This window comes from Ovis canadensis, chromosome 9, assembly GCF_042477335.2.
Source record: "Ovis canadensis isolate MfBH-ARS-UI-01 breed Bighorn chromosome 9, ARS-UI_OviCan_v2, whole genome shotgun sequence".
Lineage (NCBI taxonomy): Eukaryota > Metazoa > Chordata > Mammalia > Artiodactyla > Bovidae > Ovis > Ovis canadensis.
The window spans coordinates 104,552,282-104,577,413 of record NC_091253.1 but is presented as its reverse complement, the minus strand read 5'-3'; the positions used below and the strand labels follow the sequence as shown (position 1 = coordinate 104,577,413).

General features: G+C 45.3%; 1 protein-coding gene across 8 annotated transcripts in view; it reads right to left on the bottom strand.

Moving 5' to 3' along the window:
* COL14A1 (collagen type XIV alpha 1 chain) overlaps positions 1–25,132 on the bottom strand; it is a 225,195-nt gene that overhangs the window by 126,496 nt on the left and 73,567 nt on the right. For all 8 annotated transcript variants that reach the window (XR_011259104.1, XR_011259103.1, XM_069600762.1 and 5 more), the window contains exons 13-19: positions 23,886–24,015; positions 19,267–19,406; positions 12,437–12,563; positions 10,716–10,855; positions 9,887–10,019; positions 8,612–8,674; positions 6,722–6,873 (exon numbers count right to left, since the gene is read on the bottom strand). Coding sequence is in view for 6 of the 8 variants with exons in the window: in XM_069600762.1 (XP_069456863.1) it covers positions 6,722–6,873; positions 8,612–8,674; positions 9,887–10,019; positions 10,716–10,855; positions 12,437–12,563; positions 19,267–19,406; positions 23,886–24,015 (885 nt within the window). In the remaining 2 variants the exon portion in view is untranslated. The remainder of the gene's footprint in view (positions 1–6,721; positions 6,874–8,611; positions 8,675–9,886; positions 10,020–10,715; positions 10,856–12,436; positions 12,564–19,266; positions 19,407–23,885; positions 24,016–25,132) is intronic.

The window sequence follows — 25,132 nt, the reverse complement described above, 5'->3', positions numbered from 1 at the left end:
ATGAAAACCTCTTTATCCTCATGAGAGTCACTCCCAGGAATAAAGCATAAGCCTTCTCTTGGGTATGCAAAGTTCCTTCTACTGGACCTCTGCTTGTTTGCACAAAGTGAGGTAAAGATGAGCACCCACTCAGAAGATCTAAACAGACATTTCTCCAAAAATGACACATGGATGGCCAAGAAGCACATAGAAAGATGCTCGACATTCCTAATTATTAGAGAAATGCAAAGCAAAACGACAGTTAGGTATCACCTCACACTGCCGGTCAGAATGGACATCATCATAAACCTATAAACAGTAAATGCTGGAGAGGGTGCAGAGCAAAGGGAATGCTTCTGCACTGTTGATGGGATGTAAGTTTGTGCAGCCCCTATGGAGAACAGTCTGGAGTTTCCTTAACAAACTAAACTACCATATGATCCAGCAATCCTACCCCTGAGCATACACCCGGAGAAAACCACAACTTGAAAAGACACGTGTACCCCAGTGCTCACTGCAGCACCATTCACAACAGCCAGGACGCGGAAGCAGCTTAAATGCCCACTGGCAGAGGAATGGACAACGAGGACGTGGTGCGCATATGCGAAGGGACGTTACTCAGCCGTGAGAACAGCACCGTTTGTAACAATATGCATGGACCTAGAGATTATCCATCATACTGAGTGAAGTAAGTCAGAGAAAGACAAATATCATATGATATCACTCATATGTGGAATCTAATTTTAAAAAAAGATATATATGACCTTATTTACAAACCAAAACGGCTCACAGATTTTGAAAACAAACATAGTTACCAAAAGGGAAACGTGGAGGGGAGGACAAATTAGGAACCTGAGCTTCACACACACACACTGCTATATATAAAACAGACGACCCACAAGTGGGTACAGTACAACACACGGAACTTCACTCAGCAGTCTGTGATAACCATGCGGGGAAGAATCTGAACAGGAGTGAACAGAGGCACATGTGAGACCAAGTCCCTTTGCTGTATGCTGAAACTAACACAACACTGTAAATCAGCTATACTCCAGCAAAACTGTTTTAAAGAGATGGGCACCCATTAAAAACATGCTACAGGTCACAGCAGATGATGGTTTTGTTTATGAGACAATTCTATAAGTGATACTCATGGTTAAATGAGACGCAAATCTAACCAGTAAACGTCACGTTTTTAATTTTTCAAATACGCTACTCCATGTCTACCTCCATTATTGCTCAAAGCTCTTCAGAACTGGATCTCATCCAGCAAGCGGTTCCCACAGTAGACAGAGGATTCCCCGTGTCTCATTTTGCTGCTGTCTTAGAAAGTTCTGTTTCTATAAAGTGATTCTCATGCTTTCTATGGTGAAGGATTAGGTGGGGTTGGGGCTGTTGTTTTAATCCCAATCCCTGAAGATCAGTATTCTTATAAGACAAAATTGCTAAAATATATGATCATATTCTTGAATATTCCAGCAATGTCAAATTGTTATAAAAGTTTCTAAAAGCTTAATGTCAATATCAAGCTTATCTTGTAGGAGACTGACCTACATTCTGACTACCCCTGCTCTAGAATATTTCCTGCGACTTAAAATTCAGTACACAGTTTTAGGTTTTTCGTGTGGGGTCCAGAAAAGGCTGGAATCCTGGTCAGCCTTTCACAAATAAAGACACGTGAGAGCTCCCTCCGCTGCCAACAAAACTCAGGGCAAGGTCATTGCCACAGCTGCACTTCCGAGCAGAGCTGACAGTCAGTCTTTATGAAATATTTGACAGGGAGTTTTACTTTCTAAGGGTTTAAAAGCTTTTTATTGGGAATATTTGGTAGATTTGATTATGCTTAGAAAATATAGAACTATTTCACTTAACCTCAATTGGAAAAGTAAATTTAATTCCTCTTGTTTTATATATATTAAAGCTTGAATTTGGTTTACCATATATCTATACTATTCTCCAACTTCGGTACTTTATCTTGTCACTTCCTTGGATAAATTTAATAAGATTTTATAGCTAAAGAAAATTTGGAAAGATGGTAAAAGGCATTTCTCTTATCTGGACAGATTTCCTTTCCCACATTTGTACCAAGTTTAAGCCCTCTGTCTTTCCCTGTCAGCCTCATTACTTTAATCGTTTGTTTGGCTGGACTTACTCAGCTAACGTGAACAGTCTCACAGATGCAGGGAACAGTCTCACAGTCTAACGGGAACAGTCTCACAGTCTAACAACGGGAACAGTCTCACAGCCTAACGGGAACAGTCTCACAGCCTAACAAGAACAGTCTCACAGGCACAGGGAACAGTCTCACAGTCTAACGGGAACAGTCTTACAGTCCAACGTGAACAGTCTCACAGTCTAACAATGGGAACAGTCTCACAGCCTAATGAGAACAGTCTCACAGGCACAGGGAACAGTCTCACAGACACAGGGAACAGTATCACAGTCTAACGGGAACAGTCTCACAGTCTAACAGGAACAGTCTCACAGACGCAGGGAACAGTCTCACAGCCTAACGGGAACAGTCTCACAGTCTAACAGGAACAGTCTCACAGTCCAATGTGAACATTCTCACAGACACAGGGAACAGTCTCACAGTCTAACGGGAACAGTCTCACAGCCTAACGGGAACAGTCTCACAGTCTAAGGGGAACAGTCTCACAGACACGGGGAACAGTCTCACAGACGCGGGGAACAGTCTCACCGTCCAATGTGAACATTCTCACAGACACAGGGAACAGTCTCACAGTCTAACGGGAACAGTCTCACAGTCTAACGGGACCAGTCTCACAGCCTAACGGGAACAGTCTCACAGTCTAAGGGGAACAGTCTCACAGACGCAGGGAACAGTCTCACAGTCTAATGTGAACAGTCTCACAGTCTAACGGGAACAGTCTCACAGCCTAACAGGAACAGTCTCACAGTCTAATGTGAACAGTCTCACAACCTAACGGGAACAGTCTCACAGACACAGGGAACAGTCTCACAGTCTAATGTGAACAGTCTCACAGTCTAACGGGAACAGTCTCACAGTCTAACGGGAACAGTCTCACAGTCCAATGTGAACATTCTCACAGACACAGGGAACAGTCTCACAGTCTAATGGGAACAGTCTCACAGTCTAACGGGAACAGTCTCACAGTCCAATGTGAACATTCTCACAGACACAGGGAACAGTCTCACAGTCTAACGGGACCAGTCTCACAGCCTAACAGGAACAGTCTCACAGTCTAACGGGAACAGTCTCACAGTCTAACGGGAACAGTCTCACAGTCTAATGTGAACAGTCTCACAGCCTAACGGGAACAGTCTCACAGCCTAACGGGAACAGTCTCACAGACACAGGGAACAGTCTCACAGTCTAATGTGAACAGTCTCACAGTCTAACGGGAACAGTCTCACAGTCTAACGGGAACAGTCTCACAGTCCAATGTGAACATTCTCACAGACACAGGGAACAGTCTCACAGTCTAATGGGAACAGTCTCACAGTCTAACGGGAACAGTCTCACAGTCCAATGTGAACATTCTCACAGACACAGGGAACAGTCTCACAGTCTAACGGGACCAGTCTCACAGCCTAACAGGAACAGTCTCACAGTCTAACGGGAACAGTCTCACAGTCTAACGGGAACAGTCTCACAGTCTAATGTGAACAGTCTCACAGCCTAACGGGAACAGTCTCACAGCCTAACGGGAACAGTCTCACAGACACAGGGAACAGTCTCACAGTCTAATGTGAACAGTCTCACAGTCTAACGGGAACAGTCTCACAGTCTAACGGGAACAGTCTCACAGTCCAATGTGAACATTCTCACAGACACAGGGAACAGTCTCACAGTCTAACGGGACCAGTCTCACAGCCTAACGGGAACAGTCTCACAGTCTAAGGGGAACAGTCTCACAGACGCAGGGAACAGTCTCACAGACGCGGGGAACAGTCTCACAGTCTAACGGGAACAGTCTCACAGCCTAACGGGAACAGTCTCACAGTCTAATGTGAATAGTCTCACAGTCTAACGGGAACAGTCTCACAGCCTAACGGGAACAGTCTCACAGACACAGGGAACAGTCTCACAGTCTAATGTGAACAGTCTCACAGTCTAATGGGAACAGTCTCACAGTCTAACGGGAACAGTCTCACAGTCCAATGTGAACATTCTCACAGACACAGGGAACAGTCTCACAGTCTAACGGGACCAGTCTCACAGCCTAACAGGAACAGTCTCACAGTCTAAGGGGAACAGTCTCACAGACGCAGGGAACAGTCTCACAGTCTAATGTGAACAGTCTCACAGTCTAACGGGAACAGTCTCACAGCCTAACGGGAACAGTCTCACAGTCTAACGGGAACAGTCTCACAGTCTAACGGGAACAGTCTCACAGTCCAATGTGAACATTCTCACAGACACAGGGAACAGTCTCACAGTCTAACGGGACCAGTCTCACAGCCTAACGGGAACAGTCTCACAGTCTAAGGGGAACAGTCTCACAGACGCAGGGAACAGTCTCACAGTCTAATGTGAACAGTCTCACAGTCTAACGGGAACAGTCTCACAGCCTAACGGGAACAGTCTCACAGCCTAACGGGAACAGTCTCAGTCTAATGGGAACAGTCTCACAGACACAGGGAACAGACCTTGTGGTTGACAGGGGGCGGGAGTTGAGGGGTGTCGAGCTGAGGCTGGAGTTAGCCGACTTAAGCTGTTATATACAGGATGGATAAACAAGGCCCCTCTGTACAGCACAGGGGTGATAAACCATAACAAAAAAGAAAGAGAGTGTGTGTGTGTGTGTGTGTGTGTGTGACTGAATCACTCTGCAGCCAAGCAAAAACTAACACAACACTGTAAAGTAATCATACTTTAAAAATCAAAAAAAGAGGAAAAATTTAAGATATTCATTTGGCGTGTGGGGGCGATTAATAATATAGTTCAAGTGCCTGACATGCCTTTGTTTTCTAGTCTAAATGCACACACTTTCTGTCTCCAATAATATATTACGTTTATATGGCAGTAATGATTCGTAAAACACAGATATAAATTCTCCATTACTCCCCAATAGACTCCCAGAAAATATGTCTGTAAATTAAGAGTGCACAAATCCAATTTCATTGGAATTCACCAAAGGGTCTTAATAGTTAAAAAATTCTAAAATACTTTCTTTTGCATAGCAAACATACTTCTGCACAGTAAAAAACTACCATGAAATTTTATCAATATTTTTCATTCTTATTACACGTTTGTTTAACTGGGGCACATATGTGTTGAAGACTTTTGATCTTTTTTTCCTTCATCTAGGTGTCCAAGTGTTTCAAAATAAACAGTGTGAAATGAAAGAAACTAGCAAAGGGAAAACTATCTAGAGACAATCCAAAGTAAATATTATTATTATTTTACCTTGTATGGCTTACAAGTGCATGCACAAGATTAAACTGTAACTCATTCCAAATTAATGGGAATATTTAGCAAGAAGCTTAATGTGTTTCTTGGAAAGAGTAGAAACAAAAGCCAAAAAACAAAGCTCTCACTCGGGGAGTTTTCATGGGTTTCATTTTAGGAACAAGATTAAAATATGAGGACAATAACAGGAAAAAACGAAGCATCCAAATTGTATCTTCAGTCGTCATGGTTATGCACAATTCTAACTTTTTGGTATGTTCCAATCACGGAGCATTTGAAATCTATAATCTGAGTGAATTTATAACTCAACCTGCTTTATTCAAGTGTCCATTAACTTTCCAAAACTGCTCCCAGACCAATTCCATGGACCTTCTGGTCATTCACAGTGGACGTGGTTATTGCCCACTGTGTTATCACTGTGTATTATGGCGATTCATCCATCAGCCTGAAATTAAGTACTTTCCTGAAAGAATCTGGAGCTCAAACAATTGTTTATGTACCATAAAAATACAGTAATTTACCATCAAAGGCTTTATAAGTGAGGAAGAGAAAGAAAGGATAATAATGTTACTCATGGTTTTAAGACAGGCCCAAGGATATAGTTTACAACACAAAGAATGTAGCCAATATTTTGTACTAACTAAATGGAAAGTAACCTTTAAAAATTATAATTTTTTTAATTTTAAAAATGAAAACACTTCATTTCTTAACTTAAAAAGAGGGAACCCAGGTTTTCAACAGAGAAAAAAAAATAGAGATGAAACAAAGGAAACACACAAAAATCTAAATCCCTCAGGAAGACACTCTGATTAAGAATACATTAGAAATGACTATAAATCTGCTCAGGGTTAATGTCAGGGAAAAATACAACTAACTGTTAATGGAGGGCATTTTATTAGGAACACTACAACTACACAGAGAAGAGCTTTGAGTTATGTTTTGCTGAACCTTTTAATCAGATTCCCACCATCAAAAGTTACTTATGTGCATATATATATGTTTATATATTAAAAGTTTATATATCAAAAGTATACACACACAAATACACACACACATGCACAGAGACAAGGGTATAAATGTATATTTATGACCCAATTTTTGTGCTCTAACAAGTTGTCAAGGCAACAGAAGCAAAGAGGTAAAGAAGGTTTAGATGCTTTATCTATCTAGAGCAGGTTACAAAGATGGAGCCAGTTTTAGAGACAGAAAAGTCATCAAGTTTGGGTCAAACAAAAACATTAGTTTCCAGAGAGATGAAGGAATGAGCGTGAAGCTTGCACTCCCAGCACGCTGGCCTGGCCAGTCAGGAGACACAGAGTGGCTCGCAGCTGTGCTGATACGCACCGTTCCCAGCACTTCTTCCGCTGGGTCCCCTGGAGCAGTCAGGTAGGTCACCCTGAACTGCTGCACACTGCTGTCTGAAATGTCCCATGCTACCCGCAGGCTAGAAGCGGTCTCATCATCCACCACCAGGTTCCTGATTCCGGTGCGGAAAACTGGAATAGACACAACCAGGCATTTAAAGAACTTTTCATCCATCGTATTCCAAAATGAGCTACAGAGGTGATCTGTGGACAGGGCAACAAGCATCATTCAATAAATCTCTGTTATGCAGACCCAGGCGAAACAAGCACTGCTCAGCTTCCGTGGTTAACCCGGAGCTAGGACACCGATAAACAGCAAATAAAAATGGGTTTAAAAGATGCTTTCAAGGTGAGTCCGTGGACCGTCAACCCCCACGCTTTGTGTACACCGGTAAAGGGAAGCGGGGGGCAGCTCTCAGCTCTGGAAGGAGAAGCGGAGCCCCAAGCGGGCACGACAGTGAGAACTTGCGTCAGTCTGCGCGGGAGAAGCAGGGCAAGGGGCCCACGTGGCCGAGCTCGCTGTGCAAGGCAGCATCGGACACACACAGCCCGTCGCCTGCTCACCTGTTTCTCTTTTTATTGCTAGATTTCTTAAACAATGTTGGCCGCAGCATGTGGGCCTTAGTTCTCTGACCAGGACTCAAACCCACAGCCTGCCCTGGGAGACAGTCTTCAACGCTGGAGCCCCAGGAACGCGCCCCGGCCGTTTCGCCTGTTCACAACCTTCACTCCAAGCACACGCCTCCCGCCGTGGCAGCCTCGATCCACGCAGCCCGCGGGGGCGCCACCCTTCCTCCGGGGTCTCGGCCTCCACCTGCGCTCAGCCCGCGGGGGCGCCACCCTTCCTCCGGGGTCTCGGCCTCCACCTGCGCTCTCTGACCGTCTCCTCTGGCTCCCACAGCGACGGCTCTCCTTTGTCCCATCTCCTCCTCTCCCTCTCGCACTAACTCTCCCCCAATCTCTCCACCTCCGCTGACTCCTCTCTCCATTCATTTACTGCCATTCAGCAAACACTCACTGAACTTTTCCTGTAAGTTAGACGGTGTCAGGCCTTTAAGACACAAGTGCATAACGCGCGACAGAAATCGTGACGTGTCACAGAGGAGGCAGACCGAGGACCTTCCTAGGCAAAGCTGCGGGAGGGGACCGGGGGTGGGTCCAGAGCGCAGCGCCTCCCCTGCAGGACGAGGCGCGCCAGACGGCAGGAGGATACGGGGAAGCATGAAAAGCGCTGCCACGGCTGAAGGCAGGAAGAGAGACAGGCTCTAACCAGGAAGCATTCGGGGGCTATGCGGGAGACGGCGAGCACAAGGAAGGGCTCGGCAGAAAGGTGCACTGAGGAGAGAGTGAGTCAGTGAACAGACGAATGCGCGGACGGTGATGGAGGCCCACTGAAGGGTTTAAGCCAGGAAATGAATCTCATCAGGCGTGTGTGTATCTAGCCGACTCTGACAGCTGGTTGGGTGCTGTATGGTGACGGAGGGGAAGTCAGGTTGAGAGAGGAAACAACCGATGTAAGACCGGTACACAGCCTCGGAAACGCACAGACACGGGACAGGAACAATCCAACAGACAGCAGATGGAGGAGTCACTGAGCTCAGACGCAGAGAGAGACGGCTGGGGCTGCTCACGCCAACAGCCTCCAAGCGATCAGGTGGAAACCCAAACGAAGACCGGAAACAGGGAGCGTCACGGGGACAACGATGAGTAGGCACTCAGGGACAAGAAGAGGCGGAGAGTTCCAAGGGGAGTGGAATTTGAACCTGCATGCCCCTTCCTAACAATGATATAAATCAGATAAAACTGGGATAACTTCTGCGGAAAACAAACTCTTCTTCTTCCGGGCACTCGGGCTTCTGTTTGCTCTTACCTGATGTCACAGGTCTGGTAGGTGCTTCTTCGGTCGTAGGTGGTTCTGTCCAAAAACTGTCAACTAAAAAAGTATTCATGACTTTAAAATTCTCTAATGATGATAACTCTATACATTTGTCTATAGCATCTTAGAGTTTTCAAAGAAAAGGCAGACAAGGGCGCTGAAACCTGAAGAAGTTAGTTTCTAATCACAGATACCTGCCACCATATTGAATCACATCTATAAAAGTGAGAAATTCACTTTGAAATGGGGCATAATCATGATGATTAAAGGAAATTGAACAGCTGTGAAGGAGCTGCCAAGCAGGACCAGCAAGGCAGACAGTAAGAAGCGCATCTGCTATTTCTGTATCCACACCGGGCAATCAGAGGATAGAAGGGCTGTTTGCTCAGATTCCCTCTTTGAGGTCAACTTGCTCATCCAGCAGCTTCTAGAATACTGGCTCAGACCTCTGAGACTTGCCTTGGCTGAGACTGCCGACTCTATCAGGGGATGGCCTAGCTCCAATGGGGTACAAAGACCCAGCCCTTTGACTCAATTTGGGACCACTCAGAAGGGCCACGCCAGGTCCAGAATTCCTAACAGAATTCACTGAGGGCTCAGTTTTAGCTTTTCCCTATTCCCTATCCTTTCATCCTTGTTTCCTTACAGATGTATCTCCCAACTACACTCTTCAACAAACCTTCTGGATGCAATTTTCTATTTCAGAATCTGGTTCCAGGGAACCCAATCAAAGACAATTTAATGTGTGGTTAATACCTCATATTTAAAAAATGAAGGGATGAATGAATCAGCAAGCAAATTTTGTGCAAGATTCTTGGAACCAAGATCAACATGGGATTTTCCAGAAACTCCTGGACACTTTTTCCTACATTTATCTGATTTGCTCATTTATTCAGTTATAAATTATTTCATCCATCCATCCATCCATCCATCCATCCATCCATCCATTTATTCTTTCATCCAGTCACCCATTCCTCCATTCAGCAAATATCCACTGCAGAGTTAAAATATGCCATGAATTGTGTTAAGTATTGGGGATGTAACGGTGAACGGTGCAGATATGGTTCCTGCCTTTAGATGATGGCAGACCGAGTCTAAGGTTCTCTGCACACTGATTTCATTAAAGGTGAAGGTGTGTGAAGGGTTCTAGGGACAAAGTTTCTGAAGCCAGGAGTAAGGCTGACCGGCAGGGAACCCAGGAGGGTGAAAAGGCTGTCAGAATAAATGGTGGAAGCTGGTGAAGTCCACCATGGCCCAACTAAGACTTACGTGTGGTCCCAACAGCAGTCACCACCTCACTCTCACTCCCGTCGTCCAGCACAGCCAGCAGAGAAACTTCATACTCAGTGCCAGGCTCCAGGCCCTCAATAACATACGAGTCTTGGTCTTCTTTTAGGACGACCTGAAACGTATTTGGTCCTTAGCAACCGGGTTTACTTGAATAACAGAAGAGAAAGTTAAGAAAAAATAATAAAAAGCAAAGATGCTATCCCAAGTGTAAGCAAAAAATAACTAAGCATAAGGAACTCCAGGGCCACTGAGTTCAATTTTAAAGTCAAACCAGAGCCTTTTTTCCCCTCAATCCTCTCAGCAAAGGAACGATTAATATTGCAAAAGCAGCATTTTAGAAGTTTCATCAAGTGTCATTTATGAAAATCAAAGATACTGGAAATATACAACACTTATAACTAAAGCCCTAACAAAAATGCATTTTGATCTTGGAAAAATCATATGATTTGACATTTACAAAACTCCAGGTCATGCAAAGCGTTGAGTCCTTCTGGGATTCTCAACGTACTTTAATACAGAAACCAACCCAAACGTCAGCACTGGGCATCCGCTTCCCAATAAAACCGCTGTGTTGCTATTTAGTCGCCAAGTCGTGTCCGACTCTTTGCGACCCCGTGGACTGTAGCCACCAGGCTCCTCAGTCCCAGAAAAGAATGCTGGAGTGGGTTGCCATTCCCTTCTCTGGGGGATGTTGCTGACCCAGGGATCGACCCCGTGCTTCCCGCATTGCAGGCGGATTCTTCACCGCTGAGCCCCCAGGGAAGCCAGCTAAAACGCCCTGGGGTACTTTTCGACCTCCGCCACTCACCTCCTCGGTCCTGCCCCCGTAGACGGGGATCCACATCAGCTTGTGCTGCCCCTCATCCACCGAGAGCGGGTGCCAGCTCACTCTAAAGCTGTCTGGCGTCACCTCGTCGATCTCCAAGTACTGCTGGGCTGGGACTTCCTCTGTAAGCAAGGGGGAGACTCTGTCAGGGAACAGAGATGGCAAGAGACCCAACTCAAGCAGCCCGCCAGGGGCCCAGGCAGAGAAGGCTCTTCGAATCCCTTCTTTCAGGAAAGCTCGTAGACGCGGGGAAAGCAGCGCTAGTCAGTCCAGAGCGGGCTTGTGCTCCTATCTCCAGCGCTCACCCACAGTGTAAGTTAGGGAGGCCAGGACACAGCAGACTTTTACAGGTTGTTAGTACTTTCCAGAGCTCTTGGAGTCTCTATTTGGCTCTTTTCATTAATTATAAAAAATAAGAGTGCCACATTTGTTATTTTACAAAGATACTGTTTTCCAAGTATTTTGAAGAAATGAATAAAATGATGCCTTAGAAGCCTGAGAAATGTCACTTCTAGCTTTCTTGCCTCTCATGCCTGAATCACTCTTTAGTGATAAGTTAGATCCTAGAGAAGAACATTCATCCTTTCAATCTTGTACATATGGCTGCCATCAAATTGAAATATCATTTATCAGACATCCACTGTTACACTGTTTACAGGCTGCTGGGATACGCAACAAAGACCGTAACATCTAATTACACCCAAAGTGAATTGTAACTCATTGATTTTTATTATTTGAAATCAGAGGTTTGAAAACTCTTTGACAGGATATCATGAGAATTCCAACTAGAGTTAGCCTTTGGGAGATTTTGCAAAATCACTGAACTCTTCTCTGTGAACATTATTTCTCAATCTGCCTTATTTCTCATCTCTCTCCAAATTACCTCTCTTCTCAGTACAGCACTAAATTTGTTTCCAAGTGCAATTAATAATGTCTGGAAAGCAAGCAACAGAATTTTTCTACCAAGAGGCAAAAAAAAAGTTACATTTATTGAATGACTACAGGGAATATACTCAAAAGAAAAATAGTGCATTCGTGCTTTATTTTTTAATTTTAGTATTTAAAATATGCGATATTGTTGTATGACTATTGTCAAGCAGCATGAAAATACCTAATTGGCTACAGACTGATGCATTAGGTTAAATGGCATCTAACTGTCATTTTTGTAGGCCAAAAACTATTGAAGAGCTGTAATTTTGGAAGTTCAATTAATATACACATATATCAGTGGAAGAAATGTGAAAATTTTATGTCGCTAGAACAAAAGAAACAGCGTGAGATTAGGGAGAAAACGGTGCAGACTTTTATTTAGCAAAGACCTTTGAACTTAGATGGTTCTGTCAGTCTTTGCTTTGAGAGAAAATAATTAACCAGTAGGCATTCTACTCAGCATAGTATAACATAAATAAAAATTAAAATGCAAGCTCTTGGGACTTCCCTCATGGCCGAGTAGTGAGACTCTGCGCTCTGCATACAGGGGGGCGGGGTTCAATCCCTGGTCGGGGAACTAGGCCCCACAGGAAGCAACTGAGGCTTCGTGTGCCGCAACTGAAGACCCCGCATGCTGCAACCAAGATCTGATGCAGCCCATGAATAAATTATCTAAAGCGCAGTCTCTTCAAAATCACCCTTGAAGAAGCTCTCCAGCTTCTGGTTTCCACCCAGTTACTCCTGGACACTTTTCGAACCATAGTAAGACTGACCTGTGGTAAAAATTCCAGTCAGAGGTTCTGACTGCCCCTCGTCATAGATGGAGAAAATGGCAACAGTGTATTCGGTGAGGGGTGTCAGGCCCTTCAGAGGGAATGTAGTAACAGGATCGACTTCAACCTGCAAGAGAGAGAGGTCATAACAGCTCTATCAGACGCGTTCCCGCCTGCTGGGCACTAGCAGTATGAGAACTACAAAGCAGATGCTGGTCATAAACCATAACGGAAAAGAACGCAGGGAGAAGGCAGCTATCCACCCGTGTGACTGACTCGACTTGCTGTACAGCCACAACACTGTAAGTCAACTATACTCCAACTAAAAAAAGAGAGAGAGTGAATTTATATATTCACATTTCTAATCTCATATCCTTAAATAAAATCAGTTCAGTTCAGTTGTTCAGTCGTGTCTGACTCTTTGTGACCCCATGGACTGTAGCACGCCAGGCCTCCCTGTCCATCACCAACTCCTAGAGTTTACTCAAACTCATGTCCATCCAGTCGATGATGCCATCCAGCCATCTCATCCTGTCGTCCCCTTCTCGTCCCCCCTTCAATCTTTCCCAGCATCGGAGTCTTTTCATGAGGTGGCCAAAGTATTAGACTTTCAGCTTCAGTATCAGTCCTTCCAATGAATATTCAGGACTGATCTCCTTCAGAATGGACTGCTTGGATCTCCTTGTAGTCCAAGGGACTCTCAAGAGTTTTCTCCAACACCTCAGTTCAAAAGCATCAATTCTTCAGTTCTCAGCTTTCTTTGTGGTCCAGCTCTCACATCCATACATGACCACTGGAAAACCATAGGTTTAACTGGATGGATCTTTGTTGGCAAAGTAATGTCTCTGCTTTTTAATATGCTGTCTAAGCTGGTCATAGCTTTTCTTTCAAGAAGCAAGTGCCTTTTAATTCATAGCTGTGGTCACCATCTGCAGTGATTTTGGAACCCAAAAATATAAAGTCTGTCACTGTTTCCACTGTTTCCCCATCTATTTCCCATGAAGTGATGGGACCAGATGCCATGATCTTCATTTTCTGAATGTTGAGTTTTAAGCCACTTTTTCACTCTTCTCGTTCACTTTCACCAAGAGGCTTTTTAGTTCCTCTTCACTTTCTGCCATAAGGGTGGTGTCATCTGCATATCTGAGGTTATTGATATTTCTCCCGGAAATCTTGATTCCAGCTTGTGCTTCATACAGCCCAGCATTTCTCATGATGTGCTCTGCATAGAAGCTAAATAAGCAGGGTCACTATATACAGCCTTGACGTACTCCTTTCCCAATTTAGAACCAGTCTGTTGTTCCATGTCCAGTTCTAACTGCTGATTCTTGACCTGCATACAGGTTTCTCAGGAGGCAGGTAAGGTGGTCTGGTATTCTCATCTCTTGAAAAACTTTCCACAATTTGTTGTGATCCACACAGTCAAAGGCTTTGGCACAGTCAATAAAGCAGAAGTTGATGTTTTTCTGGAACTCTCTCACTTTTTCAATGATCCAGCGGATGTTGGCAATTTGATCTCTGGTTCCTCTGCCTTTTCTAAATCCAGCTTGAGCATCTGGAAGTTCACGGTTCACGTGTTGCTGAGGCCTGGCTTGGAGAATGTTGAGCGTGAGTGCAGCTGTGCAGTAGTCTGAGCATTCTTTGGCATTGCCTTTCTTTGGAACTGGAATGAAAACTGACCTTTTCCAGTTAAGTAAAATACCTATCAGTTAATTTTCAAGACGTTGTTGCAACCAATATTATTTCCCTTCATCACAGCTAGAGTAAGTGAAGTGCACGCGATGTCTGCGGTGCTGATACAAAGTACTGTAATGATCACAGCCGGCTTTGCTAGGAGGAGCCAGGCATGTACAATAGCTTCCACAGGAGCTACACAGACGAACAACCACGCAGGGGGCGGTGAGCACAGTCTGTGTTATTTCAGTTGTTCAATGAGCCAGCTTCTTTTAATCGGCAAGTTTCACCTAAGAAGAGAAATCCCTGATCAGCCACAGTCACCTTCTGTCCAAGTTTTCCCACCTCAGGGCCTGTGCAGATGCAGCTCATTCTGTCTGGGACCTTATTTCCTGGGCTCTTTTCAAAATAAGCCCTTCGCCATCTGTTAGGCTTGTGCTTATACTTCATCTCCTGGTGGGGAGGTGTTCATCTCTCCTCCGGTCTCGGTAGGATGATTCTTTAACACTATCCTTGTCATATATCATTTTCTTTCTCGTTTTTGACCATACTCTGTGGCTTGCAGGATCTTCACTCCCAATCAGGGATGGACCCTGCAGTTCAGCGTGGAATCCTAACCGCTGGCCTGCTGGGGAGGTCCCGGCAGGGACAGTGTTTGTTTCCTCCCTGGCACCGATCCCAGCGTGGAATCATTTTATTTCCTAAGTACAAGGTACTATTTCCAACATAGAGTGTAAGCCTCTTGAGGGCAGGACCTTGCTTAGCTTTTTAAATATTGTATATTGAATTTTATTTATATATATATATATATATATATAGAGAGAGAGAGAGAGAGAGAGAGAGAGAGAGAGTGAATAGAATAAGTAAATGGAAATTGAGATGTAGGCACCAAAAATCCATTTTACAAGAGATTACACGAAGGGCTCATCTGAATAAACGGTTAACACAGAGACTGCAGGCATCTCAAAGGAACTGACGGCAGGTCATAAAGAAAGACTGCCAGCCCCGAGGAAACGAGTTTCCTGCTTCATGATTTTGGAACTCTGCGCCTCGCTGCTGAAGAGCAGCAGCCAGGCCCGACCTTCTCAGCCACCCCAGACGTGGGAGTGAAGTCATCTTAGAAGCCCCCGCCCAGCCGGGCTCCCACGCGAACGCTGGGGTCACCTTAGCTGACACCACATGGAGCAGAGGCCGGCGGGCCTGCGGGGCCGTCCCAGCTCCACAATTGTGTGCTGTTGTTTTAGGCCAGGGCACTGGCCACGGAGCCAGAGCTAACTGAAAGCGTGTACTGTCTCCTTCTGAAGCTAGGCCTGGTCACATCATGGGTGGCTCTTAGCAGTTAGCGTTTACTCTGGCCTGCATGCTGCACGCGCATCCAGCGTACTGACCCCTTACCACAGCCTCATAAGGTAGCTAAGTGTTACTCCTAATTGGGAGATGGGGAGAATGAGGCTCCAAAAAGTTAGGAGCTTGCCCAAGGGAAAGTCAGCCAGCTCCTAAGACTGGAAACGTAAGGGTTTCAGGCTCCAGGTTCTCTGGTTGTAAATACTAGCTACACTAGGGCTGCACCATTTAAACGCACAGAAAAGACAGAGCCATACTCAAAGTATGAGACAAGCTGTTCTCCTAAACTACACTTACCTGCTGCCTTCTGCTGCTTCGAACCACACTGGCTAAGGTTTACTGGGCACTTACACTATGCCGGGGGCCTTACCTTCACTGCTCTGCTTGGCCCCCTCCTCCCTCTCACTAGGTGTATGATGACTATGTTACAAGCGAGGAGCCTGAGACCCAAAGGCCTTAATTAACCTTCCTGGGGTCATGAAACTATTAACTGGGATGGATACTTAGGTCTTGATATACTTCTGTATAAGTGCCCATATACGCAAAAGTATATGTATTTCAGCATTATATATTGAATATATATGTTTATTTTTTTCAACAGAGACCTCTATTGAAAAGATCTAGTTTTACTTATTAAAAGCTTTTCACTTCATGCTGAACAGACTGCTTCATGCATTAATTGTTGATCGTTTTATTTCATCGAGTGAGAACTGTTGGGTGCCACTCATTCTCGCTTGCTCTCATAATGTGCTTCAGACGAAGTTCTGGAACTGCTTTTATCTGGATCACTTTTAAGACGTAGGAGAAGAATTTGGGAAGACGGTAACAAATTACTATGATCTCATTGTTACACAACTATTTCTGAGAATAATTTTTCAAACAGTCTAACTAAAAACTTCAGCCTTTTCCAGGAGGGATGAAGAGGGCCCTTGATGAGGACCCAGGGTCTGGGCTCTGCTGCTGAGTCACTGTGTCGGAAACCGGGCCTGTCCTGAGAGCCCGGGGCCTGCGGCCTCTCACGGGAAACCGAAACGGCACCATCAGGCTTGCGCGTCTCCCCGGACCTGCTCGCAGGGCATGCTATCTGAGACGGCTGCTTCTTTGGTTTGACAGGTCAGGCTTTGGCAACACTTTTTCTATAAAAATTGCACCAAGTGTTCTCTGTAAAAATCTCAGAGCCTGACTCAGGGTAAGCACTCAACGTGTGTTAGCTGCCAACATCACCACCACCCTCACCACCATCACCATTATCATCACCATTGTCGTCAACATTTGTTTAAATGCTCTGTTCTCTTTTTCTTCCTTGGACTCCAAAAAGTTAGGGAGAGAGGGAATGCAGAAAAGACAGAGAGAAGGAGAAGTAAGTGAGGGCGAGAAGGTGGGAGAGGGAGGGAAGCAGAAACATACGGACTGAGCTGAAAACAAAGCTTTTACAATCAATCACACATTACGTAGTAAGCAGACCTTAGCTGAGATGCTTTAAAGTTCATTCCAAAATATTTTGGGAATTTCCTAACAATCCAATTGCAGCATTATCTTTAAATAAAAGTTCAAATGAATAGCAGTAAAGCAAAATATGGTAGGGATGTTCACCCTTAAAATCACATATTCCCAAACTAGGTAAAATAGTCTTTGACTCATATAAGGCAGTCTTCCAGCAACCTTCAGTTTCAGTTGCATAAATAAAAACTAAGAATTGAGAACACACACACCGAAAAAAGCCCACACAACCCCTATCAGTCAAAATGGAAATGTCACTAAAGCCACGCATTATTTATTCACTTCATTCCGAAAAGATGTTCTCAGATTTTCATGCCTGGTCTATTTACTCATATTTTAAATTCAGTTTTATCAAACATGGTTTTCTAATTTCCCAGCACAATACAAATTAGAAATAGCAAGTACCAGAGGCAATCCCCAAGGAAAAACACTGCAAAAAAACACACATGAATTTCTCAACGAACACAACTGTAATTTTTTAATGGAGAAATGTATGTTGACTAACCTTTTATGGCCATCTCACAATGTAGACAAATGCTGAGTCATCATGCCATACACCTGAGACTAATACGACATTACACGTCAATCACACTCAACAAAAATATATGATTATATAGTTCATACATGCATACCTATGACAGTTCATTTTTGGTTCATGAAAAATTATTTCCAAATAGGAATGCTTTGAAGTGAACAAATTTTAATGAATATGCTTATGTTATTTTGGTTGTTCGATGAGCCACCATTTTAAAATTTCACATAAAAAGAAATCCCTGGTCACACGGTCAAGGGGAACGAGATCTGGCAGCCCCTGCAGGTTTCTGCGCAGCAACAACCTACGGAGCTAACAGCGGCTGCCTCTTGCTGCTGCTGCTGCTGCTGCTGCTGAGTCGCTTCAGTCGTGTCCGACTCTGTGCGACCCCATAGACAGCAGCCCACCAGGCTCCCCCATCCCTGGGATTCTCCAAGCAAGGACATGGAGTGGGTTGCCATTTCCTTCTCCAATGCGTGAAAGTAAAGTCACTCAGTCGTGTCCCACCGGGCTCCTCCGTCCATGGGGTTTTGATGAGCATGTACAAACTCCCCAGCAATGCAGTGCCCACCAGGCCCAGCACCCCGTCACTGTCACCCACGGTCCATTGTCACTGTTCATCGTCTTTCAGTGAGAATTTCTGCCCCCAAATGGGAACATGAAACATAACCTAAGGGAGCCTCATGTTTCAAGAAAAACAGGTGAGACTATTTCTTTGCAGATGCAGCAATTTCTGCACTCATTTACATGATCCACGTAAGCCTCCTACACAGCTGAATTTGCAGCCCTTGGGAAAAGCAGGTTACTTATCACTGATAACAAAGAGACATTGATAGCTCGCTGCTTTTCATTTCTTTCTTTTTACTACTCCAGGTTCTCATCTTCAAAAGCAAAGCACATAGTCTAAATGACTGCAGCTTCATCAGAATTATTTGCCCTCAGGATTTATGAAGATTTAATAAAAGATATTGAACAGTATTTCTGTACTGTTAGTGAATGTGCAATTTTTGTCCATTCATTATCCCATATGCTGTAGGAGGGCACATTCAGCAAAATATTGCTTGGATTTCATTGTAGGAAAAAGCTTGTCTCTGTATATGAAAATACATGCTTTACTTGGTCAAGAAATAGAAATGATGTAATCCAACATATTTCCCTTGTTGTCTTAGCTTCTTGGACCCAGATAAGGGAAGAACATAAAAATAACTGCTATCTAGCGTGCTAAAATATATTTCCAAGGAAAGAATTTCTGAAGAGTATTAGTCACTGAGTGCAAAATACTGTATCTTCATGGGTTTCAATAAATTCTGTTAGTTGAAAGTTTCTTCCTACACAGAACTTGAATGATTCAGTTTTCAACGTGCGCTCATTGAACTAGGGTCTTTCAAGCACTGGCACTTCAGTTCCCTGCTTCTGTGAAGACACACACTTCCTCACCCGCACTCCCTGGGGCAGACTGTATTTAAAAAGTCCGGCTCCCCTATAGCTGCCTTGCTGAACGGATCGTGTAAACAACCAACTTTGAAACGTAGAGCCGTTCCAGCTCCCAGGCGGTCATCTTCCCGAACCGGGCATCAGACAGAAATACGGAAGCCGCTGTGACGTCACCGTTCCAGCCACTGCTTGGCTGCTATCTCAAGCCAAACCCACCAAAATGGCAAGAGAAAGTGAACAATTAGCAACTGTTGCAAGCCACTGTGTTTCGGGATGATCAGTTTCATAGCCCTGAGAAACTGAACCCCGACCACCGGGAGAACACACTTCACGTTCCACAGCTTACCTCATTGATCTCAGTCCCATCGGCATTGTTATAGACAATTCGATAACCGTTGATCTTTGCTGAAGTTGCATCCCAGGCTAATCGAGCACTGCTAGAGCCAATATTGGAGACTCTCAGGTTTCTGGGCGGGCTTAAGGGTACTTTGCAGTAGATGGAATAAAAAAGAAATGAAAGTTTAAATAACATATAGGCAAAAAGGACCCCAAAGCACCGCATCTGTGACTCCTAAACTACTGACATATGAAAATTCTCACTCAGATAATAACTTCTAACAGAGAACATTAACAAATTAACAGAGAAAAGTTTTCCTTTTGGAGAATGACGAGTAGCCACGAATTGCAGATGCTTAGAAGCAAACGCAGTGTAGGTGAGTTTTATGAGCCTTTCTTCTCTAGTCAAAGCTACCATTTCCTGCTGATATAAATGAACAACCCAATGACTCAAAAACCAGGAAACGTGAAATTAAACTTCAGCTCTTGCACTCAGCAGTCATCTGGTCCTGGCAAAGTCACTCTATTCCTCTGACCCACAATTTTCCATGTGGCAACGGCTTCTTATCTGTCCTCTCCACTCGGGCGTCTATTAAGCATTTCCAGCTCAGCATGTCCAAATCTGAATCACTGATTCCTGTCACCTCTCCCAATCTTCTCTCTCAACCTGTCCTTCTGAGGAAATGAAAACTCCACTTTTCCCATTGCTCAGGTCGAAAACCCTGGAGTCATCTGAGATTCAGGTTTCTGAAAGTATCTCCCCTTCTCAGTGAAGCCTTCCATGATCACCTTACATAAAATAATCCTTCCGCCTCAATTCTACCTATGTATCTTCCCTGATCCATTCTTTATTGCACATTGATTGGTCTATTGTCTCTCCCTTCCAATATACTGTCATCTCGAAGGATTACAGAATCTGATTTAACTTTGTTCCTATCTTTATCTCCAATAGAGTACGTTTTCAGTAAATATCTCTTGAATCAAGGAGTAGGAACCTTGCCCTGGATAAAACCTACTGGCTTTGCGAGACTAGATAAAAGCAAACACTTTACTGTGGCTTTAACAGCATAAAGAGGCGTTGATTCTTCTATACATCCTCACTACCAATCCCACGGCTTTTTGTACTTCTTCGAGGATTCCTTTCTGAGTCAACAGGTTAAAATTTGTCAATAATCTTTGAGAGCTCTGTGAGCTTTTACAGGTTTATAGTAAACACAGTTGTTGAGATTGCATGCTTTCTATGAGTGTGAGATATAACACATCACCACATTAAATCCTAACATTAGACGGCAAGGATAATGTTATAATTAGCCCCATTACATGGATCATGAATCTGAGGTTACTTGGCCAAGGTCACAGTGAGTAACAGCAGGAGAGCAGCTGGAATCCATGACCCAGGCAATCGATCAACAGATTTGACAGCCTAGCCTAGGCTAGAACCCATGACCCTGTTAGCTGTCCCCCAGAGCACAGCGGTTCCTCACCCTAAAGGCCAACGCTGCCATTAATTCTAGGCAGACTGACTGTATGGCCATTAGGAGCCTAGAGGCTGGGTGACTCTCACTCCCTGACGTGTAGGAGAGACAAAAGCAGGTGAGCACTCTGTGCTGAGCACACTTGGCTCTACACTGTCTAGGCTTCAGTTAAACTCAGCAGTGCAGTGGAGCAATGTGTAAACGGGTCTGTCTCAGGCAGCCAGGACGGCGTTTTTTAGGCCTTTTTTTTAGTCAGCTACTAATGGGAAAGAGTCATGGACACTTTTTAAAAGCACAAGGTATCAGCGTTTTGAAAATCTGCTTCAGGCACTTTGCCCTTTCAGTAGCAGTCCCCACCCTTTTGCAGGGAAGGGTTCATGGCAGTCTCTCCTCGGACGGGCGGGAGAGGAGAAGTGGCTGTTTGGGGCGACTTTCGTAAGCAGCGGAACTGAGATCCCGCGCTTGCACGGTCAGTGGGGTCTGTCCCTATGAGAGTCAATGCCCTTGCTGATCTGATAGGAGGCGGAGCTCAGGTGGGAAGGCAAGTGATGGGCAGTAGCTGAGAACACAGATGAGGTTCGCGCACTCGCCTACCACTCACCCCCTGCTGTATGGCTTGGGGTTGGGGACCCTTGTCTTACCAAAGACCCACATTAGTACTTAAATGAAAGCTTACTAACTGAAAGAAAGCTAAGGAGGATTTTTCCTTTTACAAAAAATGCAAAAAGCAAAAACAACCTTCAGCCTTCGCGTTGTAGCAAGTCGTTAGGGAGCCAGTGTGCATCCCAGGCCCCCAGGTAGCAAGACGGGCCCTGCCAAGCTCCTTCCTGGGACTATGCTCAGCGTCTCAGCATCAGGCAACCGTAGCTTTGAACTGTGTTTCTGAGCATCTGTGCTTTATCCTGATTTGCTCTGTGCACCCATTAGCAAAATGTATCCTAAAACTGTTTCTTTGCTTTCTGTTATTCCAGCTTACAAAAGGTTTCATAGGAACACTCTACTTTTCAACAGTGAGGGAAAACTAGAAAGAAATAGGAATTCTGAGTGAAAAAGAGAGATGCGTGGTTGGGAAAGTTTTCGTTCCAAATCAACAGAGTCCTCAAAATGACTTAAGTCAAGAGACATACTAGGGCTTCCCTGATAGCTCAGTTGGTAAAGAATCTGCCTGCAGTGCAGGAGACTCCGGTTTGATCCCTGGGCCGGGAAGATCCACTGGAGAAGGGAAAGGCTGCGCACCCTGCATTCTGGGGCTTCCCTGTGGTTCAGCTGGTAAAGAATCCGCCTGCAATGTGGGAGACCCAGGTTCGATCCCTGGGTTGTGAAGACCCCCTGGAGAAGGGAAAGGCTGCCCACTGCAGTGTTCTGGCCTGGAGAATTCCATGGACTGTACAGTCCATGGGGTCGCAAAGAGTCGGACACGACTGAGCAACTTTCACAAGTGATATATTAGATGCTTTCTGACTTATTTTTCCTCTTTCTGTCTTGGGCTTTCCCAGTTTTGTTGTTTGTTGTTTTAATTACGTTGGTCTTTCTCTGAAGAGCAAGAGAACACAGCCTTGGCTAATTTAAAAAAAAATGATTGTAGGGGAAAACTCCCTTATCATTACATCTCTTTGTACACTTCTCAAGCAGAATCTCCAAGACCAAAGCACTCACAGACTCCAAGCTACTCGCTTCCTCCCAGGCTCAGAGTGACGTGAGACACCCCATCTCCCTGCCCTGTCTTCTTCAAGACACCACAAAGAGACCCCTATTTCCAATGGTAGGCGACAAAGCATTGTGAGCTTGTCAGAGCAGCATTTTCTCTATCATATTTTCAAATAAATATTTACAATTCCTAAAAAACATTATTACTACATTACCCGAATTAGGCTTGCCAAGATAACTTTTGGGGCTTCCCTGGGGGCTCAGATGGTAAAGAATACACCTGCAAAGCAGGAGACCCCGGTTTAATCCCTAGGTTGGGACGATTCCCCCGGAGAAGGAAATGGCAACCCACTCCGGTATTCTTGCCTAGAGAATCCTGCGGACAGAGGAGCCTGGCGGGCTATAGTCCATGGCATTGCAAAGAGCCAGACATGACTGAGTGACTAATACTTTCACATTTTTATATATAATTTTTACTCAATTAAAAAAACTAATTATAATGACAATAGTCTGAGATACAAAGGACATCAAAAATTTTTAGAAAAAAATATTAATTTTAATATGGGGAAAGAACTATGGAGTAACTATGCGCTAATTACTTTCAGCTGCATTACTGCATTTAATCTTCTATCAGCCACATGCCGGGAGATGACTGTTCCTCCTCTCACAGGCTCAGAAATGCTCCATCACTTGCCCACTGTCACCCACCCACAGTGTGACTTTCGCTGGGATTTGCATGTTGAAAGCTCTGATCCCAAAGCCCAATTTCCCCTCGCATTCTGCTCCAGCTCTGGGGTCTGCTCCAGCTCTGCCGCGTCACTGAGAGCGGGGCTCCCACCGCGGGCGCGGCCCGGTCTCTGCAGCCGCCTGCGCCCCGCCTCCGCCCGGCCAGCAGCCCAGGCGACTCCAGGAGGAGCTCAGACCCTCCCGTGGACCTGCACGCGAGAATCCAGCTTCTCTCCTTCCGGGAACCGAACGCCTGCCGGCCTGACGTGGAGCTGAGGCGGCATCCAGTCCGCCTGCAAGGACAGGTGAGCCCGGCGGGGCAGCCGCACGGAGACCTCATCGGTCAACGGCCTGCGGGCTCGGGTGGTCAGAACCCCGGCCGCCAGCGGCGAGAGACGGAGCCGCGCCAATCTCACTGCTACCGCAACGCAGTAATAACCGAAATGAAGCGCGCGGCAACTGCAATGCCCCTCAGCCGTCCTGAACCGCCCCCTTCCCTGATCCACGGAAAGACTGTCTTCCACGAAACTGCTCCCTGGCGCCAAAAGGTCAGCGACCACTACTCTGGAGGAGGCAAAGTTCGGTTCTAGAACCCGAGTGCCTCTTAGTAACGACAGAACGGGAAGAAGCGCCCCTTCCTTCCCCTAGATAAACTGTCCGCTTCGTTGCACGGCAGCGGCTCCTGGGAGGCGCCAGCCTAGCCCAGCAGGTCTAGCTCAGGGTCCCCACGCTGGCTCGCGCTCCCACTGCAGCGCCCCATCCGGATGGCGGGGCCACTCACGTGTCGTTTCCTGTCCCGTAACAGGGTCACTGGCTTCTTCTCCAAACATAGCATACACTGTGACTGTGTACTCCGTGTTGGGCAACAGCCCGCTCAGCTCAATGTCCGTGTGGGTCTCTCCAATTTTCATCTGTAAAGAACGCACATCATCAGATCGTTTGCCCCCGTGCCTTTTTCACCCTGATCAGAGTACAACCGGATACAGGTGAGACCTCAGGGACTAAGACTTCATCTCCTCACAGCCCCTTCATCAAGCAGGTTTCAAGGCACCCTTTTCTTCATTGCCTCGTGTTGTTTTGCATTAGAAACAGATGCTGTGAAGCCACATAAAACTGAACGTACTGTGTGCGCTCTTTTCGGATAACTCTTTACATCTGGACAAGTGGCAGCTGCAGCCAGAATAACAGTGTCAAATATTTGGTCCCCAGACAAGCGTGGGTGGAGATGAATCAGAAACATCCTCTAGGAAGAGGGTAAGGTCCAGGCCGGTCTGTTGGGACCTGGACGCCAAGTGGGCATCCTTCAACGCTGGCCTCATTCTTGCCAGTCCTGACTGGAGGCCCAATTTTTGCTTCAAGTCCCATTAAACTGGACCAGTACTGAGGCCCCCATTCAGAGGGCCTGTCCCCCTGTACTGCAAGCCCCTCCCAGGAGTCCAGAAGAGATCAACCCACTGGATGCCCAAATCAGCAATTTGCTTTTTGATTTGGGGGATGATATTTCTAACCCTGGGGGTCAGTCAGGTAAGCCAACATTCTCAGATTGTGACAACTGTGTGACAAGGATGGTTTTATTTCCGCTTTGGAAAGAAGAGAAATAACTCCATAGACTGTCCCCTCTCACACAATTGCCAGTGGTAGGGTCAGATCAAAAACTTTAATTTAAAAATATCTCAGTGTATATAATATAAAGGTAGAGAAAATAGCATAATAAACCCTGATGCATCCATCACTCAAATGTAATAAATAATTATTTTGTCATATTGACTTCAGATCTTATTTTAACAAGAACTAGACAGTCACATAAAACAAATTCTTTCTCATTCTTTCTGTTCACCACCTCTGCCCTAATGTTGAAGTGCATCTCACTGATACGTTTTTCTTTACTTCTACATAGGTGTGTAACATTTAAAAAAAGATGTTTCTGTATGTTTGCTGCTGCTAAGTCACTTCAGTCATGTCCGACTCTGTGTAACCCCGTAGACGGCAGCCCACCAGGCTCCGCTGTCCCTGGGATTCTCCAGGCAA